This window comes from Calypte anna, chromosome 19 (assembly GCF_003957555.1).
Source record: "Calypte anna isolate BGI_N300 chromosome 19, bCalAnn1_v1.p, whole genome shotgun sequence".
In the NCBI taxonomy this organism is placed as follows: domain Eukaryota; kingdom Metazoa; phylum Chordata; class Aves; order Apodiformes; family Trochilidae; genus Calypte; species Calypte anna.
In genome coordinates this window covers 373,238-391,156 of record NC_044264.1, presented here as the reverse complement: position 1 = coordinate 391,156, position 17,919 = coordinate 373,238, and the positions used below count along the sequence as shown (strand labels likewise).

Sequence of the window (17,919 nt, the reverse complement as noted above, 5' to 3'; positions counted from 1 at the left end):
AACTTGGGCCCACTTCAGCACACAACACCTTGGACTTGATGCTCACAATGACTTCAGGATAATATTAATGACTTCAGGATAATATTAATGACTTCAGGATAATATTAATTCCCCTTTCTCCAAAGACTGCTTAGAGCAGACATATTCAGAAGTTGCCTGCCCTGAATGCAAGCCTGGAGAACAAAGCAGACTCTTCCCTTTTCTAAGTAATACAGGCTGCTGTATTATCTCTGCCAGCAAAAACAAAAAATCCAAATTCTGATTTCCAGATCTGACAGTCCCACTCTAATGATCAGAAGAAGTAGGAATCATGTGGCAACTTCAGACAATTTGCTTTAGCTCCATTTCCAGGACATGTGATTGTTAACAGTGATTAATTCACTGAAGCTTTGGTTACTAAAAAGCAAGCATTCATTCTCAGAGCTCTAGCTTAGACTGAAAGCAGACATTAGAACTAGAGGACAAACACCAGTATTAAGTATGAAAAGCAGCCTGCTGCAATCTTTCTAGTGCTTTATAGGGCTGCAGCCATCACAACACTGACCTATGCCTAGAAGGTCTCCTACTCCTGCTGCTGAAGTTTCATTCACAGGATCAGACAGACACCAGCATTACCCTGTTTAGATATGTAGGAGATTAAAGGAAGAAGTTGGGAGCTGTATTTTGAGCTCACAAAACAAAACTATTTCCAAGAGTCCCAAAGAGCTTGTTGTTAAAACTAAATTAATGCTTTTACTTTGTAGCACTGCAATACCCATGAGGTCCAGTCACAGGTAAGGTTTCTGCAGTGCCTGGCTTTCTGAAACAAGAGCTGCTGAAGATGACAGAGTTGCAGGCACTCACTATAGCTTTTTACCAGATTTTGGCCATAGGTCAAAACGCTGCTGTCCCAAAGCCTTCAGAGTACTGCAGCCTAGGTACCCAGGTCCTGTCATGCTCCAGGTCTCACAAGATGTATTTTCCACTCAGACTCCACTTTGGTAACTATGCTACTGTTAACCAGAGCTCTGAACATCTTCAGACCAGCAGAGAAACACCTCATCTGCTCATCATCTTCCCACCAGTTTTTTCTCCCCTAAACCTCCTGTCCAGTAACAAGGACCCTCACAGGTATAAAAGAAAAATATGCTGCATTCAGCCCAGGTCTAGAAAAAGGCTTCATCCTTGTGACAAGGCTGTCATGCTTGTCTGAAAGACAGTGATGCCAAATTAGAACATTCTCAGTATCTCCCTATGTTTCTTTATTTTGCAGACAATACCAGATCTTCTGGATGCCATGTAGTACAAGTTCAGTTCACCAGCCAGCAGGCTAGCTTCTGGGTCCCAAATAAGAGTTTAAAAGTTCTTTTAAAAAAGTAAACAAACAAAAAAATCAGGACAAAGTTCATCCTTGACTACAATTTTCTAACTGAAGTGCTAACTATGACATGACACAGAAATAGACTCTGAAATATATATATATATTCCACACTGAGAACAACTGCAAGTTAAGAAGGCTTCATATCCTATTTACTTACCTCTTTGGATGGCTTTATGCAATAGACTCCAGCCTCTCTTGTCTGCCCTATCTACATCAGCCTTGTAGTTGACCAGTGTGGTTGCAATACCCTCCAATCTTTGGGCAAGGGCTAGATCCAAAGCAAGATCTCCATTGTGATCCAATTCATTCAGTTTCCCAGGAAGCTACAAGACAAATTCAGACAACTGACATTAGGTGGGTGTATTCTCACCAGCCCAACACAATATTTTAGCAGCCCATTCCAATCACCACAATGCTAGACCTTCAGCTCTAACACAAAATGCTTGTGTTGCACAGAGGTTTCTTACACAACCAGAAGATCAGCATCACCACACAAAAGCCTTCCCAGAGGGCTGCTCAGTGAGCAAACAGGAGTTCTATTTGCAGGCCTTGTTTTACTCACAGCAAGCTCCTAAAAGATGCTGCCTATATGAGTATATTCAACATAGTAGTAAGAGGAATTATTCAATTATTCCTTTAAGACACTTTAAATCCCAAATGGATTAGCACCTAAGGGTGCTAAGTACTGCTATAGTTCCAGCTCCCAATTCAGATCTGAAGCATCTTAGAGGCCTAATTAAATAACTGTTCCTAATTAATACTTAAATAATTCTTCCTTCCCCCTTATGGAGGAACAGCTTATTAGTTGTTATTTAATGCTCTTTAGACAAATACCTGTTACTTTGGAAGAAATGCCTGTTACTTTAAACATTCAATAAAAAAGGAAAAGCATTTGTTCAAAGAAATGATGCTTACTGAACTACCATGAAGCAGCAAAGTTGGCTATTAGAGCATTCATTTTCAAACAGGGGTAGCAATATCAAGTATTAGATTTTATTAGATGCAAGGTGTTGCATTTAAGATGTTTCCAGAAGTGATTCATAACACTTTTACCTATGACTTTATGAAGCCTTTACTGCTAGACCTTCATTACATACCCAGAAGTAGCTGTGGCAGTGATAAACATGCAAATAAGAATCAGTGCCACAAATCAATTACAAAGTTCAGAGCAGCAGTTAGAAAGGAGTGATCTGAAACAGCAAAGTCTAGAAGATGCCTCACTTTACCTGTGAATCCATTTCAATAAGATACAAAAAGACTACATCTTCTCTCTCAACTTTAATAGCCTTATGCAAAGGATATTCTGTCTTGGATTTGAACATTTTATACAATAACTGAGCACTCATGCTGCTGAAGTCTTCTTTACGTAAATCATCCTAGAAGCAATAAAAAAAAAAAAAAAAGGGTAAGCAATACTTCTGTTTTATTTATAAAGGAGGCAGTGCACATTGAAATTAGGAAGTTCACAGAACAAGTTCAGTTAAAAGCTCCATTCTGATAACATTACAACAAGCAGGAACAGTCCAAAGCTTCTCCTTTTAAGACTAGAACACACCCAGAAACTTTTAAATCCTACATTTTAGTTTCGAGATCAGTTAGTGGAGTTTCTTTCCTTTTGTTTATAGACATGGAAAGATGGAATTGTATTAGACATTACAGTAGATCAACACCTAATCTCTAAACTAGTTATCTGGACTCAAATGACAGCTAAGAGGTTTCTGACAAAAAGGCCTACAACTATTGAAGTGACAATTCCACAGAACTTGAAAAATAAAAGTATCTGAATAAAAGTAAACAGAAATTAAGAAGTAGAAAAACTCCTTATGTTTGAGTTAGTGCTCATTTGACAAAACAGAAACAACTGCACTTCCAGAGTAAGTGTCAAAAACAAGAAGCCAGAAGCAAGAAAAAGTGAAAATGGCAGCTTGAGATACAAGAACCTGGTTTTATATATTCATAGATAAAGGCACTCCCCTCAGCTTTGGCATTAGCCAAACAAAGAAGCCTCCACATCTCAGTGAGGCACTTCAGAGTAACTTAAATCCTCCTGTACTAGTCTGCTGTTGACAAGTTTCATTTTAAAGGCTAATCCATGACACAGTTCAAACTTTCCTCAAAATAATAGATCACAGCAAAGAAAATTTCCAAGTTGGCTGCAACACTCCCTGAGAGTCCCTCCACTGCAGAAGATAAAACTCCCCTCTGGGTTATTTTTAAAAGCAGTCCTGGGATCTGTGATCTGTATAGATAGAGACCAACTATGGATGAACTTCTAAGCATTTCAGAGTCCAGATCTGATAAACAGTTCCTAGAATACACTGCCTTTGGTTTGGCAAAGTGTTTAGGAAAGCAAAGTGATTTCTACAGTGAAATATTTTCAATGAAGAAAAACATATTCCTGGGGATAGACAGTAAAGCAAAATTCTACCAAGTTCCTATGCTCTGCAAACAATTTTCATCTCTTTTTCTGACAGTAAAGCAAAATTCTACTGATTAAGTTCCTATACTCTGCAAACATTTTTCATCTCTTCCTTCTGACAGTACTTACCCAGTGACTAGCAATTATCTCAGCACAGTAGTTGAGCAGGGTGCTGGCATTCAGCTCCTCAGCAGTCTGATAGAAACGAATGCAGTTCCTGACATTAACTAGGGACATAACTCCTTTTTCACATCTGTCAAAATAGGAAAGCCAGGGATCAGGAAGCAAGGTTACTGAAATCACTCCCATGTTCTAACAGCCTGCCACACACTCCTTTTCCTAGATGTCAGTAGGAAATGGTTTGGCCTTACCTGAAGCTAAGCAGCTTAAAAATACTTTAATGGGAAGCCCTGCAAGGCAGTTTCCAGAATAGCAGACTCCTATCTGGGCCTAAGGTAAAGGTCCCCTGATAACAGCACACACTGCAGGAGCCTCCAAGTGGAGCCAGATATCCTCCCAAGGGAACAAACTCCAGTTCCTTCAGCTCTGTGAAGTAGGAAGGTATCTGTTTTCACAAGTACTAGTGATCAAAAGCAGCTTTTGTGCCAAAGATTAGGGAAAAAAAAAAAAGCAGGCAAAATAAAGCTATTTGTTTTAAAAACAGAAAGGATAACCTTAACAACAGGTCCTCCTAATCTTTAGAGGTGTGAAGCTGTTAGTTCAAGTTTATGGGAAGCAAATCCAAGTACCACAAAATGAAGTTCAACATACCACTGATCTCCAAGCAGATATTAAAACTAAAATGTGGAAATGCGTATTTCCAGGTGCAGATACCCACCAAGACAGCAAGACAGTTAAGAATTACCAGCAGAATACTGCCTGGGGATTTGTCACTAGACAACAGCTGAGGAATGATGAGGAAATACAACATGAAGACAGCTTTAGGCTGGTAAAAAGCTTGGAGGCAGTTTTAGCATTGGCCTTATAGAAGCCAAACAACTTCAATCAGAAGAACTGACAGCAATTTAGTTTGCTTCACGTTGAGTCACACTTAAATCACAGATTATGAGTGGCAGGTACTAATACAGTCCCAGACACCCCAAGGCCAAAAGATAACTATATCAAAGGCTACTTTATCTTAAGCTAAATTTAAGGCTTCAGAGCTGTACAAAACTTGAACAGGTTGCCATTTGTATGTTCAGGCTCCTCACTAACTCTAAATGGTTATTACACATTCAAGATAACAACCTAACCCCTACCAGAATGATGTAATCCTAATCTCCTCTGTTCCATTAACCTTCTTAAAGAAAAGCTGCCACCAAGATGCACAAAAGAACAGCTACTTAGGTGAAAAAATTTACACTTGTGGTATTTTAAACACTATAAGCTACTTGCCACTGACTCTTCCTAGCATTCTCCTCTGACTGTCCTCTTCTTGCAACTCTCAGAAGCTTATTACTAATATACTCATCACTACTGCCTCTGAGTACCAAATTAGGAACAGGAGTTTGACTGGGAGAGGAACTGCAAAGTAAACAAACAAGCAATGAGTAAAACTGCTGCCCTAACTGTACAACAAGGCTTCACTTCCTCTGATCATCTAGATGTCATCCTGCATTACTGAGACTTTAAAGCAGCAACATTTTACCCAACTGCCAGCAGCTTTCATCTTATTTCTAGTCAAACAAGGTTGAAGAGTTCAGGAAGATTCACTGGATTTACCAAGCCTCACCTTTCCCTAAGCAGCTGGAGCTGAAATGTATTAGCTAATTTCATTAGCTCTGTCAAGAAGATATCATCTTCTCTTAGCTCAAGTTCATCTGTGTAGATCCACCGCAGCATTGCCATGGTTACCTCTGGGTCAGCATCTGGTACAGGGAGCAATAGGGATTAATAAAATACCCAAAAAACAATCCCCTACTCAAGTAGTTTTTATTCCTCTAACTGCTGCAGTCACAGCCACCAAGAAAAAAAGGTGGCCTTGTTGAAACTCTGCTGCTTTAGGGCAATAAAAATGCCAAAACAGAGGCAAAAGTGATCAGAAGCTGAAAGCAGTAAACTATGCTGGTACCACCCAGGAAAACCTTTTCTCCCTTTGAACACTGGGAAGAATGCAGGGAGCCTGACATCATCTCCCACCTGCTACTCAAATATTGCACAGTCGTTTTGGTTCCTCACATACAGCTAAATCCACCTGACAAGCACAAATCCCCTTTTTGACTGAAGAATCCTCCTTCCTTTAGATTATAGCCATATGCTATGAACTGCTGCATTCAAAAAAAAAAAGCCACTTACACCTTGGTAATGACTACAAAGTACCTAAAAGAGCTGGGAAACATCTCTAGGAAAGGTGCAAAAGAGTCAGTTTAAGAAGCTGGTTGGATTTCAGTTGTTTACAATACCAATCACAAGCCTGATGTTTTTAAACAGCAAGAAAACTAGAAACCTACTCCAAAGGACAAGAGATACACAAGCCCTATGTCCTGGGACCTTTCATCTGTTCAGAAAAACAGTGACAATCCTCCAGACAAAAATGTAGATATATAACAGTATATCAGTACTGATATCTTATACTGATGTAAGATCAGAACAATTACAAGAAATACCATTTGTTCAGAAAAATAACATTAGTCCCTTAAGCTGTATGGTTTCATGGCAAACACAAAATATGTTTAAGACACTGAAATATCCTTCCTATAACATCTCCTTTTACTCAGAGAATTGCCCCAGGTTATTTCCAAGAGTACCAGACAGTACTTGGCACAGAATGCAGGCTGCCTCCTGCAGGAGGTTTTAATAAAGCAAGGATCTGCTGCTGAACTTGAAGTAAGCAGAAGACCTTCCTGAGCTGCAACTTCACCTCTGCCATGGCAGAGATTAGAGTACATTTTATCCCTCCAAACAAGAGATCCTGTGCTCATCTCTTTCTACTCCTCTTAAAGAGGAGAAAACTCTGCAGATTACATGAGCCCTAAAACCACTTCTTCTAAAATGTTGCCTCTATTCTGAAGCTAGGCTACAGATAATCTTAGTTTGGTCTTTAAGATAATTGTGACAGTTCTTAGGGAACAGCTTGCCACCTGCTACAAATTTCATAGCCTAATCCTTGTATCATTCATCAAATATAATAAAAAATTAAATTTTACAGTTGAAAGTATCTTTTAGCAGCACTTAAGCATCAGTGTTTGCATTGTTAAATATGCAGGACTGCAGTTACATCTGAGAATCTCAGACTAGCTTCAATGTGGAGCTAGAAATCCTGTAGAATGCCACTTGCAACAAAACTGCAAGTAACATATGAGCTTTCTGGTAATCATATTCTGTTAGCATAGCACTCAGAAAACTCCTTGGAATCTGTTTCTTTGTGGCTGCAGAGAGATTTATAAATCCTATATAAAACTATCTTGCTGTGACTGGTTGCTTTCCAGTCTGCCTGCACTTAGGATTCATGAAAAGAGCAAGTGCAGAAAGTGAAGCCAAGTTTAATATTCAGCATGCCAGCTAGCAAACCTGCTTAGCTTCATGCCTGTTTTTATTGCCCACTCATTAATTTCCTAAGACTCTTCTGTACTTTTAAGTAGAGAAGAAAAGCCTCTCAAGTATTTCAGTCTGCAGAAACCCTGCCCAGTGTCAGTACATGCAAGAAATAGCTACAGCAGAACAAAAGTGTCCTCACCTATTCTGCAAAGGTATCCAAGTGCCAAAGCAAATAACATCTTAATGACACATCAATATTTGTATTCATTTCTCACACACACCATGCTAACAAGCAGCAAGGTATTTCCATGACACACTTCAGAGAAACTACACACACTGCCTCAAAAAGCCCTGGACTTAGAAAGGAAGAAGTCAAGCTCCTCCATATAGATTTTTCATTATGTTACATTAACTCCAGCAACAGCAAACAGGCCACCATTCCCAACCCCTGTTCACGGAAGAGAAAGAAGGCAGGCTGTGGATTTAATGAACTAACACCCAGCTCACAAGCTGCCATGCTTCAGAGTTCCATAATTAACAGGTGAAGTGCCACTTTCTGGGGACAGTAGTAGTCTGAAAGGTACATAAGCAACCTTTTCCCAAGGGGCCCTTTCCTCAGTCATCCTAAAAACCTAAACATCATCCTAGGATGCAATGACTGACCTGACAGATCCAGCTCTTCTGTTGAAGCAAGGCTGGCAAGACTCCAAGTATCACTCCGTGCTGCCAAGACAAATTTGTGAGCACTGATGCACTTGTCCCCAACCTTTATCTTCAGATCACTGATAAGAAGAAAAAACACATCATATACATATATAACGCAGGCTTCCCCTGTGCTTAGGTATATATGGATTCAGCATCTGTGTATCATAGCATCTATGTCTTGGTATCCACATTTAGGTTCAAGTTGTTTGAGAAAAAATATTTAAATAAGTAGAATATGTTGCCAAATGACAATTCTTATTTTTCTAGGGAAATACAGTGAGGCATTAGTATTTCAAGTCCTTGGGATTTTTGTTGGGGTTTTTTTTTTTGACCATTCCAGAAGATACTGCAAGGAAACCACTGTAGAAAAGAAGAACATACGACAATCTTGAGGTTAAATACTTAGGTTGCAGCATCCAAACTAATACTGTCAGCCAAGCACCAATGGTTTCAGGCAGGACCAGCAAGAGAACAAACAATGTTTGACAGCAGTCTGAGCACATGGCAGACTCCAAGAATCCCCAGTTCCCAGGAGACCAGCTGCCAGGAACACTTAGATTTCATCCTGACCCCTTTAACCTGGTTATACTTTGTAGTTAGAAAGTACCTGCCCCTAAGTATCTTTAAATCAAAGCACTGCAATCAACTGAAGTGCAAAATACAGAGAAGTTGCTGGGCAAAACTTGGATTAGGATTTGCTTCCTTTCTCCTTTTCTAACTAGAGCACTATTTAGCCTTTAAAATTCAACAGCTAAACAGAATTCCAGTGATCCTGCTCTTCTGATTTATGCTGCCTGATCAATCTTTTACCCAGTGTGCTGTAACAAGTTCTGGTGAGGCAGAGCTTTTTCTCAGGCACGTTCATGAAGACATGTTAGGGGAAGGAAGTTTTAATCAGAACTATGTATTTTGCCCTTATATATGACTGAACCCCTTCACTATATGGGCACTGCTTTCAGTAATAGCAAATATATTGGTTAAATGTCATTGTAGTCTCAGAAATAAATCAGTTAAGTGATCTAGAGCACTGAAGGTGACCCTTAATGTGCCTACAGAAATCCTTAAACTTTTTAGAACTCAGGACTGGTGAGTCTGCACCTTGAATCCTGGGGTCTGCTGTGGGCTCCTCACCAAAAGAAGGAGCTGGAGTGTGTCCAGAGAAGGGCAATGGAGCTGGGAAAGGGTCTGGAGCACAAGTCTACCCAGGAGCAGCTGAGGGATCTGGGGGTGTTCAGCCTGGAACAAAGGAGGCTGAGGGGAGACCTTCTCACTCTCTATACCTGAAAGGAAGTTGGAGCAAGGGGTAGTTGGTCTCTTCTCCCAAGAAACAAGTGATAGAACAAGAAGAAATGGCCCTAAGTTGTCTGGGGGAGGTTTAGTTTGGATATTAGGAACAACCAAGAGAAAGGGTTGTCAGGCCCAGGGCAGTGGTGGAGTCCCCATCCCTGAAGGGATTTCCAAGCCATGTAGATGAGGCAAATGACTACAAGGCCATGGTTTAGAGGTGTTCTTGGCAGTGCTAGGGTAAGAGTCAGACTTCATAATCTTAAAGGTTTCTTCCACCCAAACAAATCCTATGATTTATCCCATTAAGTCACCTACAGGTCCCTGTAATGCCCCTTTCTCCACAGGGGGATCTCTTACCTGTACTGCTCCTGCTGATAGAGTTCAGCTACAATGGCAAGAAGGCGACTGATGAAGGTGTCACTGGCATTATCTTGGTTGGCCTGGGCAGCCAGAAGATTGCATCTCCTTTCTGTGTCTGCCAGTTTCTTCTGCAACTTCACATACTCCTGGCGGAGAAGCATCAGGTGCTTTTCCAGCTTGGCCACCTCCTCTGCAGAGAGACACACACTGTTACTACAAGGTGTAACTTACACATCTCTTTCTTTCTTGAGGACTCCCCTTCCTTCCTCTCCCCCATGATATCTTTTCTTTTGTATCATTACTCATCATAAACACATCAAAATCAGGAGAACACAGGGACAGAAACTTAAAAAGAAATCCTGTCCAGCCAGGAATGCTATAAACTTTCCAAAACCACAGGAGTTGGTGGGATAGAGGACTAATTCCTAACTAAAGTTGTTACCATTCATTTGGTTTAGTTCAGACACTGCTTGACTTTACAGCTGAGACATCATCACTCCTTGCACAAACTGTAGGCAGCTATCAATCACTGTGCTTTCTTGATGATTCCCCCCCCAATTCAGTTGGCTTTCCAAATAAGGTTCAAATCTAAAACCAGTACTAAAATAAGAGGGGGGAGGGAGGAGAAATTTGGAAGCTAAACCAAAGATTTCAAACAGGAAAGCACCTCCAAGATTACTGCCTAGCAGCCAGGAATCAATTGTTCAACAACTTCCCTCAAATATTTACTAAGTGGAAGTCACCACTACAAACAAGGAGAAGCTGAGCTCTATTGACCAGTGTTTGTTTCTTGCTTCTGCAGAAGAGTTCAACAGCAGAGCTGACCTTGGCCTTGCTCCAACTGAGGTCCCCGGGGCAGAGAATCCTCCCCTAGCTCAGCTGCAGACACAACACTTCATTTAGTCTTTCCTCCATGGACTGCTGCAGCAAATACTCCCTCCTATGTCTTTTAACTTAACTGATGTAATGGATATACAGAAGGTTATTTACCCTATTTTACTCTTCAGTTAATATTAATTGAGCAGGTTTGGCAGTGTGCTTCTTCCAACAGCCATTTATTTAGCTTCATCCTTTAAAAGTAAACAGAGATCATCTTCTTGGGGATCCTTTCCTTATTCTACTGAAATATGACTTCAAAATTGTGCTTCCAGAAGTACACCAGGCCTCAAAGAGGGGTGGAAATCCTGGTCTGGCCTCAATCTAAAGACCAATGGAATTTCAGTGTTCTCACAACTAGAAGGACAAGTCTTGAAGCTTGATTCATGAGAAAGGGGTCAAGAGTGGCACAAAGTAAGTTCTACTGTGAGCAACAGGAGGAGAAGTCTGAGAGGAGCTAGAAGTGATCCCTGGAAGATGCTTGTGGAGTGCTGTGTCAAAAACCAGTGCATGAACATCACCACTCAGGGACACTGCCATACAAATTCAAGTCCTAGGAAGAGGAAGTTGCCTGCTGAACCCCATGGGGTGTGTTACCTGAAGGAAATCCTGCATCTGCCAGCCAAGCAGTCAGAGTGGAAGGGGAGAGTTAGGAATCAGTAGCAGAAGGTAACACCTGAGACACTCCAATAAAGCCAGCTCACTGGATCCAAATGACTCTAAAGTCAATGCAGAACCACCTAAAGCCTCAACCAGCACTTGCTTAAGCTTTATGCAGAGCTGACAACCCAGGACTGCTGCTGCCAGGGCAGTCCAAGACAATCACTCACACCCAGCAGTGCAAGGAGTAAAGCTTTGAGCAACCTTGTTGTCTGATGGACAGATTGTAACCTCACTGAGACGGATGGATGGATACTTGCTTGCTGCAACAATTGCAAGATTCTACATATATTATTCTACATTATTCTACATATATCATGCATTCCAGTTGTGTAGTGTCTTCTCCTGCACACCTGCAGACACTATTTGATCTTACAGATCAAAATCTGACCTTTCAGATGCACATACAAGACAGTCCTCAATGTCCTGCAAACCAACATTGAAAGAAAAAGAGCAAAGAATCCAGAGTGCCCTGTATTCTGTCCATTCGAAAAGTTACTAAGAGTCACTTAAAGTAAGAGCTGCTTCAAAAGTGGATCCAGCTCAACCTCAGGCAGAAGCACTGCCCCACTCCCTCTTTAAACAAGTAACACTACAACTCCAGGTTTACTATTTACAGTCCTCAGCTTTGGAAGGGGGAAAAAGTGCCCCCACTTTTTAAAAATCCATGTAAAATGACCACTGTTTCTTCAAGCTGGCAACCATTCACCAAAGCACACGTTATTGCCAGCCCATGTTATCCCTGAGCACTCATCTGTCTCCCTAGGATAATGTGGATGTGTGCACACATCTCATGAAAATCCTTGCATGAAGACACTGAAAAGTCTCTGGCTAAATATCAATAATTTAGTTGCATCAGTGAGGAGAATGCCTGGGTTCAGCAGAGGCAAAAAAACCCAAACCAAACCAATCAAAAAAACCCCAACTCCTTTTCTGAAGCCACAGGGCAGGTATAGAGTTAACAGCTAGATGAGAAAATAAAAGCAGTGTTTGTTAACAGCTTTCTGACAGCTAGAGTAGTACCTCATGAACCAGCAGACGTTTATGTTCCATATCAAAGATTTAAAGAGGACCTCAGAAAAATCTTACTGTCATTTTGGTTTAGGAGAAGGCACAAAGTACTCAGAGCCACTAAACAGCTGAATCCAAAGAGATAAGTAGGGAGGCAACAAGCAGTGGTGGCAGATAGCATGTACCAAAAACTAGAGGGAGGCTCCAGGGGAACCCATTACACTGCCCATCCCACCCAAGAGCAGTCACAAAAGCAATATGGAAAACTTTTGTTTACTTAGGAACAAGTGAAGTAATTCAGAAAAACATATTATTTGCCTCCTCAAGTAAGGTCTTTCTTCTACTGCTCCCCACTCTGACCTTCACCTCCCCAAGGCTGTGCAAGTTAGAGCTCTCTTGTTCCTCATTTTTGCACCCTGTCTACTCTGAAAACCACCCCAAAGTTCTACACCATACATCCCACTGCTCCACTCAAGCATCAGTCCAACAGTTTTCTGCCATGACAGCATGTAACTTGGTACTCTGCTTAGAACTCTAACTTAGAACTCTGCTGCTGGTGGTACAGAACTCCTACAGAAATTAAAAAAGCAAAGTCAGCTCTTGTCTTTAAACATCACTCACTCAATATGTAACTAGGAATTGTAACAAATCTAATTTAGGAATTCTGCACACAGAATACTTCCAAAAGAAAAAGCACTCAGCATCTGAGCTGATAACCAGAGTCTGGCAACCTCCCTTCCTTAACATGCCTTTATTTTTCAGCTGACTCTCCAGTACCACCAGTTCTTAAGCAGAAGAGTGTTGCTGGTAAGTCTGAAGGGGAAAATTAACTCCTCTGAACAGGCATCGTAGGGGACTGAGTAGGGAGAGCTCCAACTTCTTACTCCTCTTTGTGCAGGATCACTGGGATGTGCTTTCTTTAGCCAAAAAAACAAAACAAAAAAAACCCCCAAATCCTAACAAAAACGAAACACCAAGTAACTGTTTGAATTAAGGAAAAATTAAAAGCACAGATGTCTGAAACAGGACTCGCATCATCTGCAGGTTCATTCTGCAGAGCAGGACCCTTGAGGAAGGTTTCACCACCTGAAGACATCTTTGAAATCTCATGCCCACCAGAACTGGGTCAACAAGGCTCAAAAGTCCAAGAGGCTGCTCAGCTGAATATGAAATAATTCAGCACACAAAGTTAAGAGCGACTCTATGGATTTATCAAACCAGCCTGACTGCAGCATCCTCTTGGCTGATGCATGCCAGGACATCAGCATCTGCCACATCCTAGTTAATCTTCCACAAGTGTTTTTAAAATACTACCACTGAGAGTTCCACTTCAAGAGCTGAAGGCTGCACTTTTAAGGCTGGAAGTTGGAGCCTTCATTTCCTTTGTAACTTGGAGTATTTTAGCTCAGTTTGCCGACTCAGGTTTCCTCCAGGGAGGAAAAGAGGAACCTTCTGTCTTGCAGAAGGGAGCAGGACTATGAAAGATCCAAGGTTTTAGTTTGGGTTTTTGTTTGGTTTTGTTTAGTTGAGTTTTTTTTTCCCCCAAAATCCCATTACCTCAGTTAAATTAAATTTGATACGGTGAAATTGCCCGCCCCCAGGCAAAACAAAAGCCGGCTCGGAGTTCTGCAGAGCTCCTCAGAGCCCCAGTTTGACACAAGGACTCCCAGCAGCAAATGAACAGGAGGCTGCAGCCCCTCCTCTGCCCTCCTCACCCCAAGCAAAGCCTCCGCCAGCCCGGACCCTCCCCAGCCCGGCAGCCCCGGGACCGGCGGCAGCGCACACCGAGCTCCCCCCTCACCGGCCCAGGGCGGGGAGGAGGTCGGGGGGAGATCCCGGAGAGGGTTCTCCATTCCTCACAACAAACCGGAGCCCCAACAAACCCCAAATCTCCTCATTCCGGAGGAGCAGATAAAGCGGGACCGGGCCCGCCCGAACCCCGGGGGGTGAACCCGCGGCCCCGGCAGAGCCCCTCCCCCGCCATTTCACATTCACCTCAGGGGCCGCCTGCCCCACCTGCCGAGCCAGTCCCACGTCGGGCAGCAGTAAGCACCCCACCCCGGACGGGTTGTCCCCGGTCCCGGAGGGAGCAGAACCCATCCCGACCCGCACCCTTCCCTCAGCGACCGCGGGGCCCCGCCCGGGCTCCCCCCCTTACCTTCCGCCATCTTGGGGCCGGGGCCGGAACTCTCGCGAGATCCGCCGCCCGCCCCACTGCCCGGAGCTCTCGCGAGATCTCTACCGCCCTCCCCACCGCCCGCAGTGCGGGGCAGCTCCGGGCACAGCGGGAACTGATCCCCGCATCCCCCCCATCCCTCCCGCTTTATACCCGGGCTCCTCCCGCCCCAGGGAACCGACGGCGGGGCCGGCCCCTCAGGGGAAGTTCCGAAGCTGAGGCTTTCGCCTGGGTGAAGCGCTGTGGGGTTTCTGTGCCTCTCCCCCCCCCCCCCCCCCCTCGCTCCTCTCTCCCCAGCATGAGGCGTCCTGCCCGGGTGATCCCTGCTGGTGCCTCGTGTTGGCAGCAAAACGTGGACAGGGCTGGAAGGCTGGGAAAGGCTGGAATAAAAAAAAACGAAAAACAAAAACACTCAGGGGAAAACGCAGCCGGGGTTGGATGGAAAAAACCTCGTCGTGCCCTGTGCCCCCCTGACCCAGCTCCGGCACTGCCAGGGGGGGTTCCGTCAGACGAGGTCTTTAGCAGATGATTACTAATTGTATTAATTAATTACTTGGGTTCCCACACGTCACGGCTTTAGTTTCAGAGTCAACTGGATCAGTGCCCGGTGGTTAAAGTGTGGTTGAGAGTCCAGTCAGGCAATGGTCAAGGAAGGGTAAAGCAGATGGGTTTCTGAAGCTGTGTGGGTAACAGAGCTGATCCTCCTCTGGGTGTGATGCTCCTGATCTTTTCCTGCCCAGATCCCAACAGATCTACCAAAATACTCTCCAGCAATTCGTTTTTTTTTTTGTTTGCTTTAAAGAGCCAACTTCAAACAAATGTTTGAAGGCGTCAGGCACGGTGTTGTTTTACAGGTGGAATTTCCACCCAATTTCACCATGGAGTGATCTCTGAAGAGTTGTTCTGCCTCATACCTTCAGTTTGCTGTGCCAGTTGGATAAAGCAACAAAACCAGGATTGGGTCTAGACCTAGAAAAGCCATAGTCTGTAGTTTCTGGATGTATCATGAAACGTGACTTGACTCCTTTTCACAGCTGAGTGACAAAAGGTGTACGTACAACTCAGCTACCATGGTGTTAGGGGTGTTACTGCTCAGCCTGACTGACTGCAAGGAAAGAGCTATTCCTGCCTTATCACTTTTGGACTTGGTCGAATTTCTGAACAAGAACAGAGATCAGATTTCAAACTTCTGCATCTGGGGAATCAGCAATCTCATCTTCTCTGCAGGATCTGCCTGGGCAGGAAGCTGTCTTCTTCCAGCCTCACTTTAAAACCCAAGCACCTTCTGGCCTGGTTGGAAATAACTCATAAATGCTTCCTTACATTACTTACAGTGCTCCTCTGTGTGGACTGGGATAGCACTGTACAAAGAACAGTGCTTCAGAAGGTACAGATGCAATAAAAACTCCACCACCCACATCAGCCTACAAAAAATCCCAAAAAACCAAAACCACCACAAAATACACTTCTAATCACTTCAGAATTAATGTTCTCCATTTATTGATCATCTAGTTTCAATAAGCATTTTCTATGCATCACACCAGTAAAGAATTTTAGCATGAACAGTATTTTACAGAGATACTCTCTGGTGCACATGGGGCAGCAAGGAGAAATAGAAAAAAGGAAACTGGGTCTGTTGGAAAATAACTCAGAAATTTAGGATGATGTGGTTGTATCCTGTATATATACAAGTTAAAATTGTAGTCAGAAAGGCACACAATTAGTACCACAGCTTGTGCTGAGCAAAGACATCCTGGAATTAACTAGGCCCTGAAGAAGGCAATTCATGATGAGGTTTTAAGGGTGTCTCATAAATCTCCAACGTGGCAGAGGAGACTTGAGGTCTATGCAGGTAACTGAACCTAAGGAAAGCAGGTGATACAAAGCACCAAAATCAAGGAGATTGACTTCTGAACCAGGCTTGGGCAGTCGGAGTTACAGAACTTGTGGTACTGTCCTTTGGGTGAACTTACCTCGTTATAATACTAAAAATCACACACCTGGGTTAAAAAAAAAAACAAACCTGCCCAGGGGAAGACCCCTCCCCTGAGCATGCCCTGATAGTAGAAATAGTGATGGAACCATATTATAACTCCATGTGGATTGCTCACCACTCATTGTAAGGAGGATGGACTAGGAAGTTTACTAATTTAATAGTTCTGTGTATAAATGTCAGGGTGAATCTTGTTCAGTACTTGATTTGTGGGAAGATACCAAGCACCCAGCTTTGTACAAGTCAGTAATAAATAACAATGTTCCCTTCCTAATTGTCTTTTTGTCTGTGCCTCAGAAGCTAACTTAAAATGGGAACAGGAGGGCCATACCACTTTGGTTATTTACTAGAATTCCATTATTTTCTTTGGCTATTCCCCCACTGACATCCTGTTATCTGGAAAAGAGGCCACCACCTTTTTGGGGAAAAAATAGCACAAAACCTCAGCTGTAATTACAAGCCTGCAGAGAATTAGAAGAAAAAGTGTTAATTAATAATCACTGGCAACCTACACAAACCAAACTAGATACAAGATCCTGGTAGAAGTGAAACTGAGTAAGAATGCTGCTACACTTGGCTGCTCAAATAGCATTCTATTTGTACTTGTAGGTATTGCATCTCTTCAGTGGTGTGGTGTCCTTATCTTGAGGCTCAGGAGAAATTTCTGGTGTATTAGTAACCCTCATAGCTAAATCCCTTTCACTTGTGGGGCAAGAACAAACACAAAAGCCAACTGGGATCACAGAAAAATTCAACGTGCCTGTCAGAGGCTTTCCACAGCCTGGACATTTAGCACCAGAGCCTTAGTGTGGCCTCTTTTTTGAAATAACTGAGCACTAGCCATACCTGCAACTCCTACATTTTAATAGTATCTTAGAGTAGCACTCCTCCCTTCGGAACATTTGGGTGGGCCAAAGAGAAGTAAGTTTATATTTGAATAATTTACAAACAGGGGAACCAAGACTGCTGTGGAATTGACAGTTTTTCCACATCATTGATGCAAGGCTATTATTGCCAGGCCCACCTCTTAAAAAAGAAGCAAGCAGCTCTTCTGGAGAACAAATGAGAAAGAAAAAAAAATGTTTCAGCTACTTTGTGAAGCTTACAGATGAGTCAGTTGTGAACTGTATGTGTTGCTGAGCAAGACAAAACAGAAACCACTGTTGTACTTGCTGAAAACAACCAGTGCCAGTTATCTCCAGTTGCTGCCAGCTCCTTAGATACACTATGGAAGGGGAAAAGGAAGGGCAGCCCATGGAGGAAGAAGTCCACTGCTATGTTTAGGAAGAGTAGTTTCTTCCCAGTGTTTTGTGTGTGGAAAGAATGCATCAAGATAGTGAAATTCTGCAGTCTCAACCCTTGCCCAAGTACAAGAAGGTAGCCAGGTAGCCAGCAAGGGCAAGAAACTCTCCGAAGCAATTTTAGACAAGCACTCAAACAGGAACTAAAATCTGCTCTTGTGTCCAGATACTCATAGTTCAGCACACATTAAATGAGCAGGCTAATTAAAAGCTGCCTTAACTAATGATTTATCAAAATAATTACTAAATATGTAAGCAGGAACACTAAACACATATGTTTAGCTAAAAGTAGGG

At 42.8% G+C, this 17,919-nt stretch overlaps 1 protein-coding gene across 4 annotated transcripts in view; it reads right to left on the bottom strand.

Moving 5' to 3' along the window:
* ANKFY1 (ankyrin repeat and FYVE domain containing 1) overlaps positions 1 to 14,365 on the bottom strand; it is a 32,721-nt gene extending 18,356 nt beyond the window's left edge. Inside the window, exons 1-8 of one of the 4 annotated variants that reach the window (XM_030462319.1) lie at positions 14,314 to 14,338; positions 10,599 to 10,678; positions 9,606 to 9,798; positions 7,920 to 8,038; positions 5,512 to 5,647; positions 3,909 to 4,032; positions 2,587 to 2,736; positions 1,518 to 1,683 (exon numbers count right to left, since the gene is read on the bottom strand). In XM_030462319.1, the coding sequence (XP_030318179.1) occupies positions 1,518 to 1,683; positions 2,587 to 2,736; positions 3,909 to 4,032; positions 5,512 to 5,647; positions 7,920 to 8,038; positions 9,606 to 9,769 (859 nt within the window). In that variant the 5' untranslated portion in view covers positions 9,770 to 9,798; positions 10,599 to 10,678; positions 14,314 to 14,338. Of the gene's footprint in view, positions 1 to 1,517; positions 1,684 to 2,586; positions 2,737 to 3,908; positions 4,033 to 5,511; positions 5,648 to 7,919; positions 8,039 to 9,605; positions 9,799 to 10,598; positions 10,679 to 14,150; positions 14,227 to 14,313 lie in introns of those variants that run through there. The other 3 variants (XR_003988343.1, XM_008501933.2, XM_030462320.1) reach the window with 3 other exon arrangements.
* Positions 14,366 to 17,919: the final 3,554 nt, after the last annotated feature.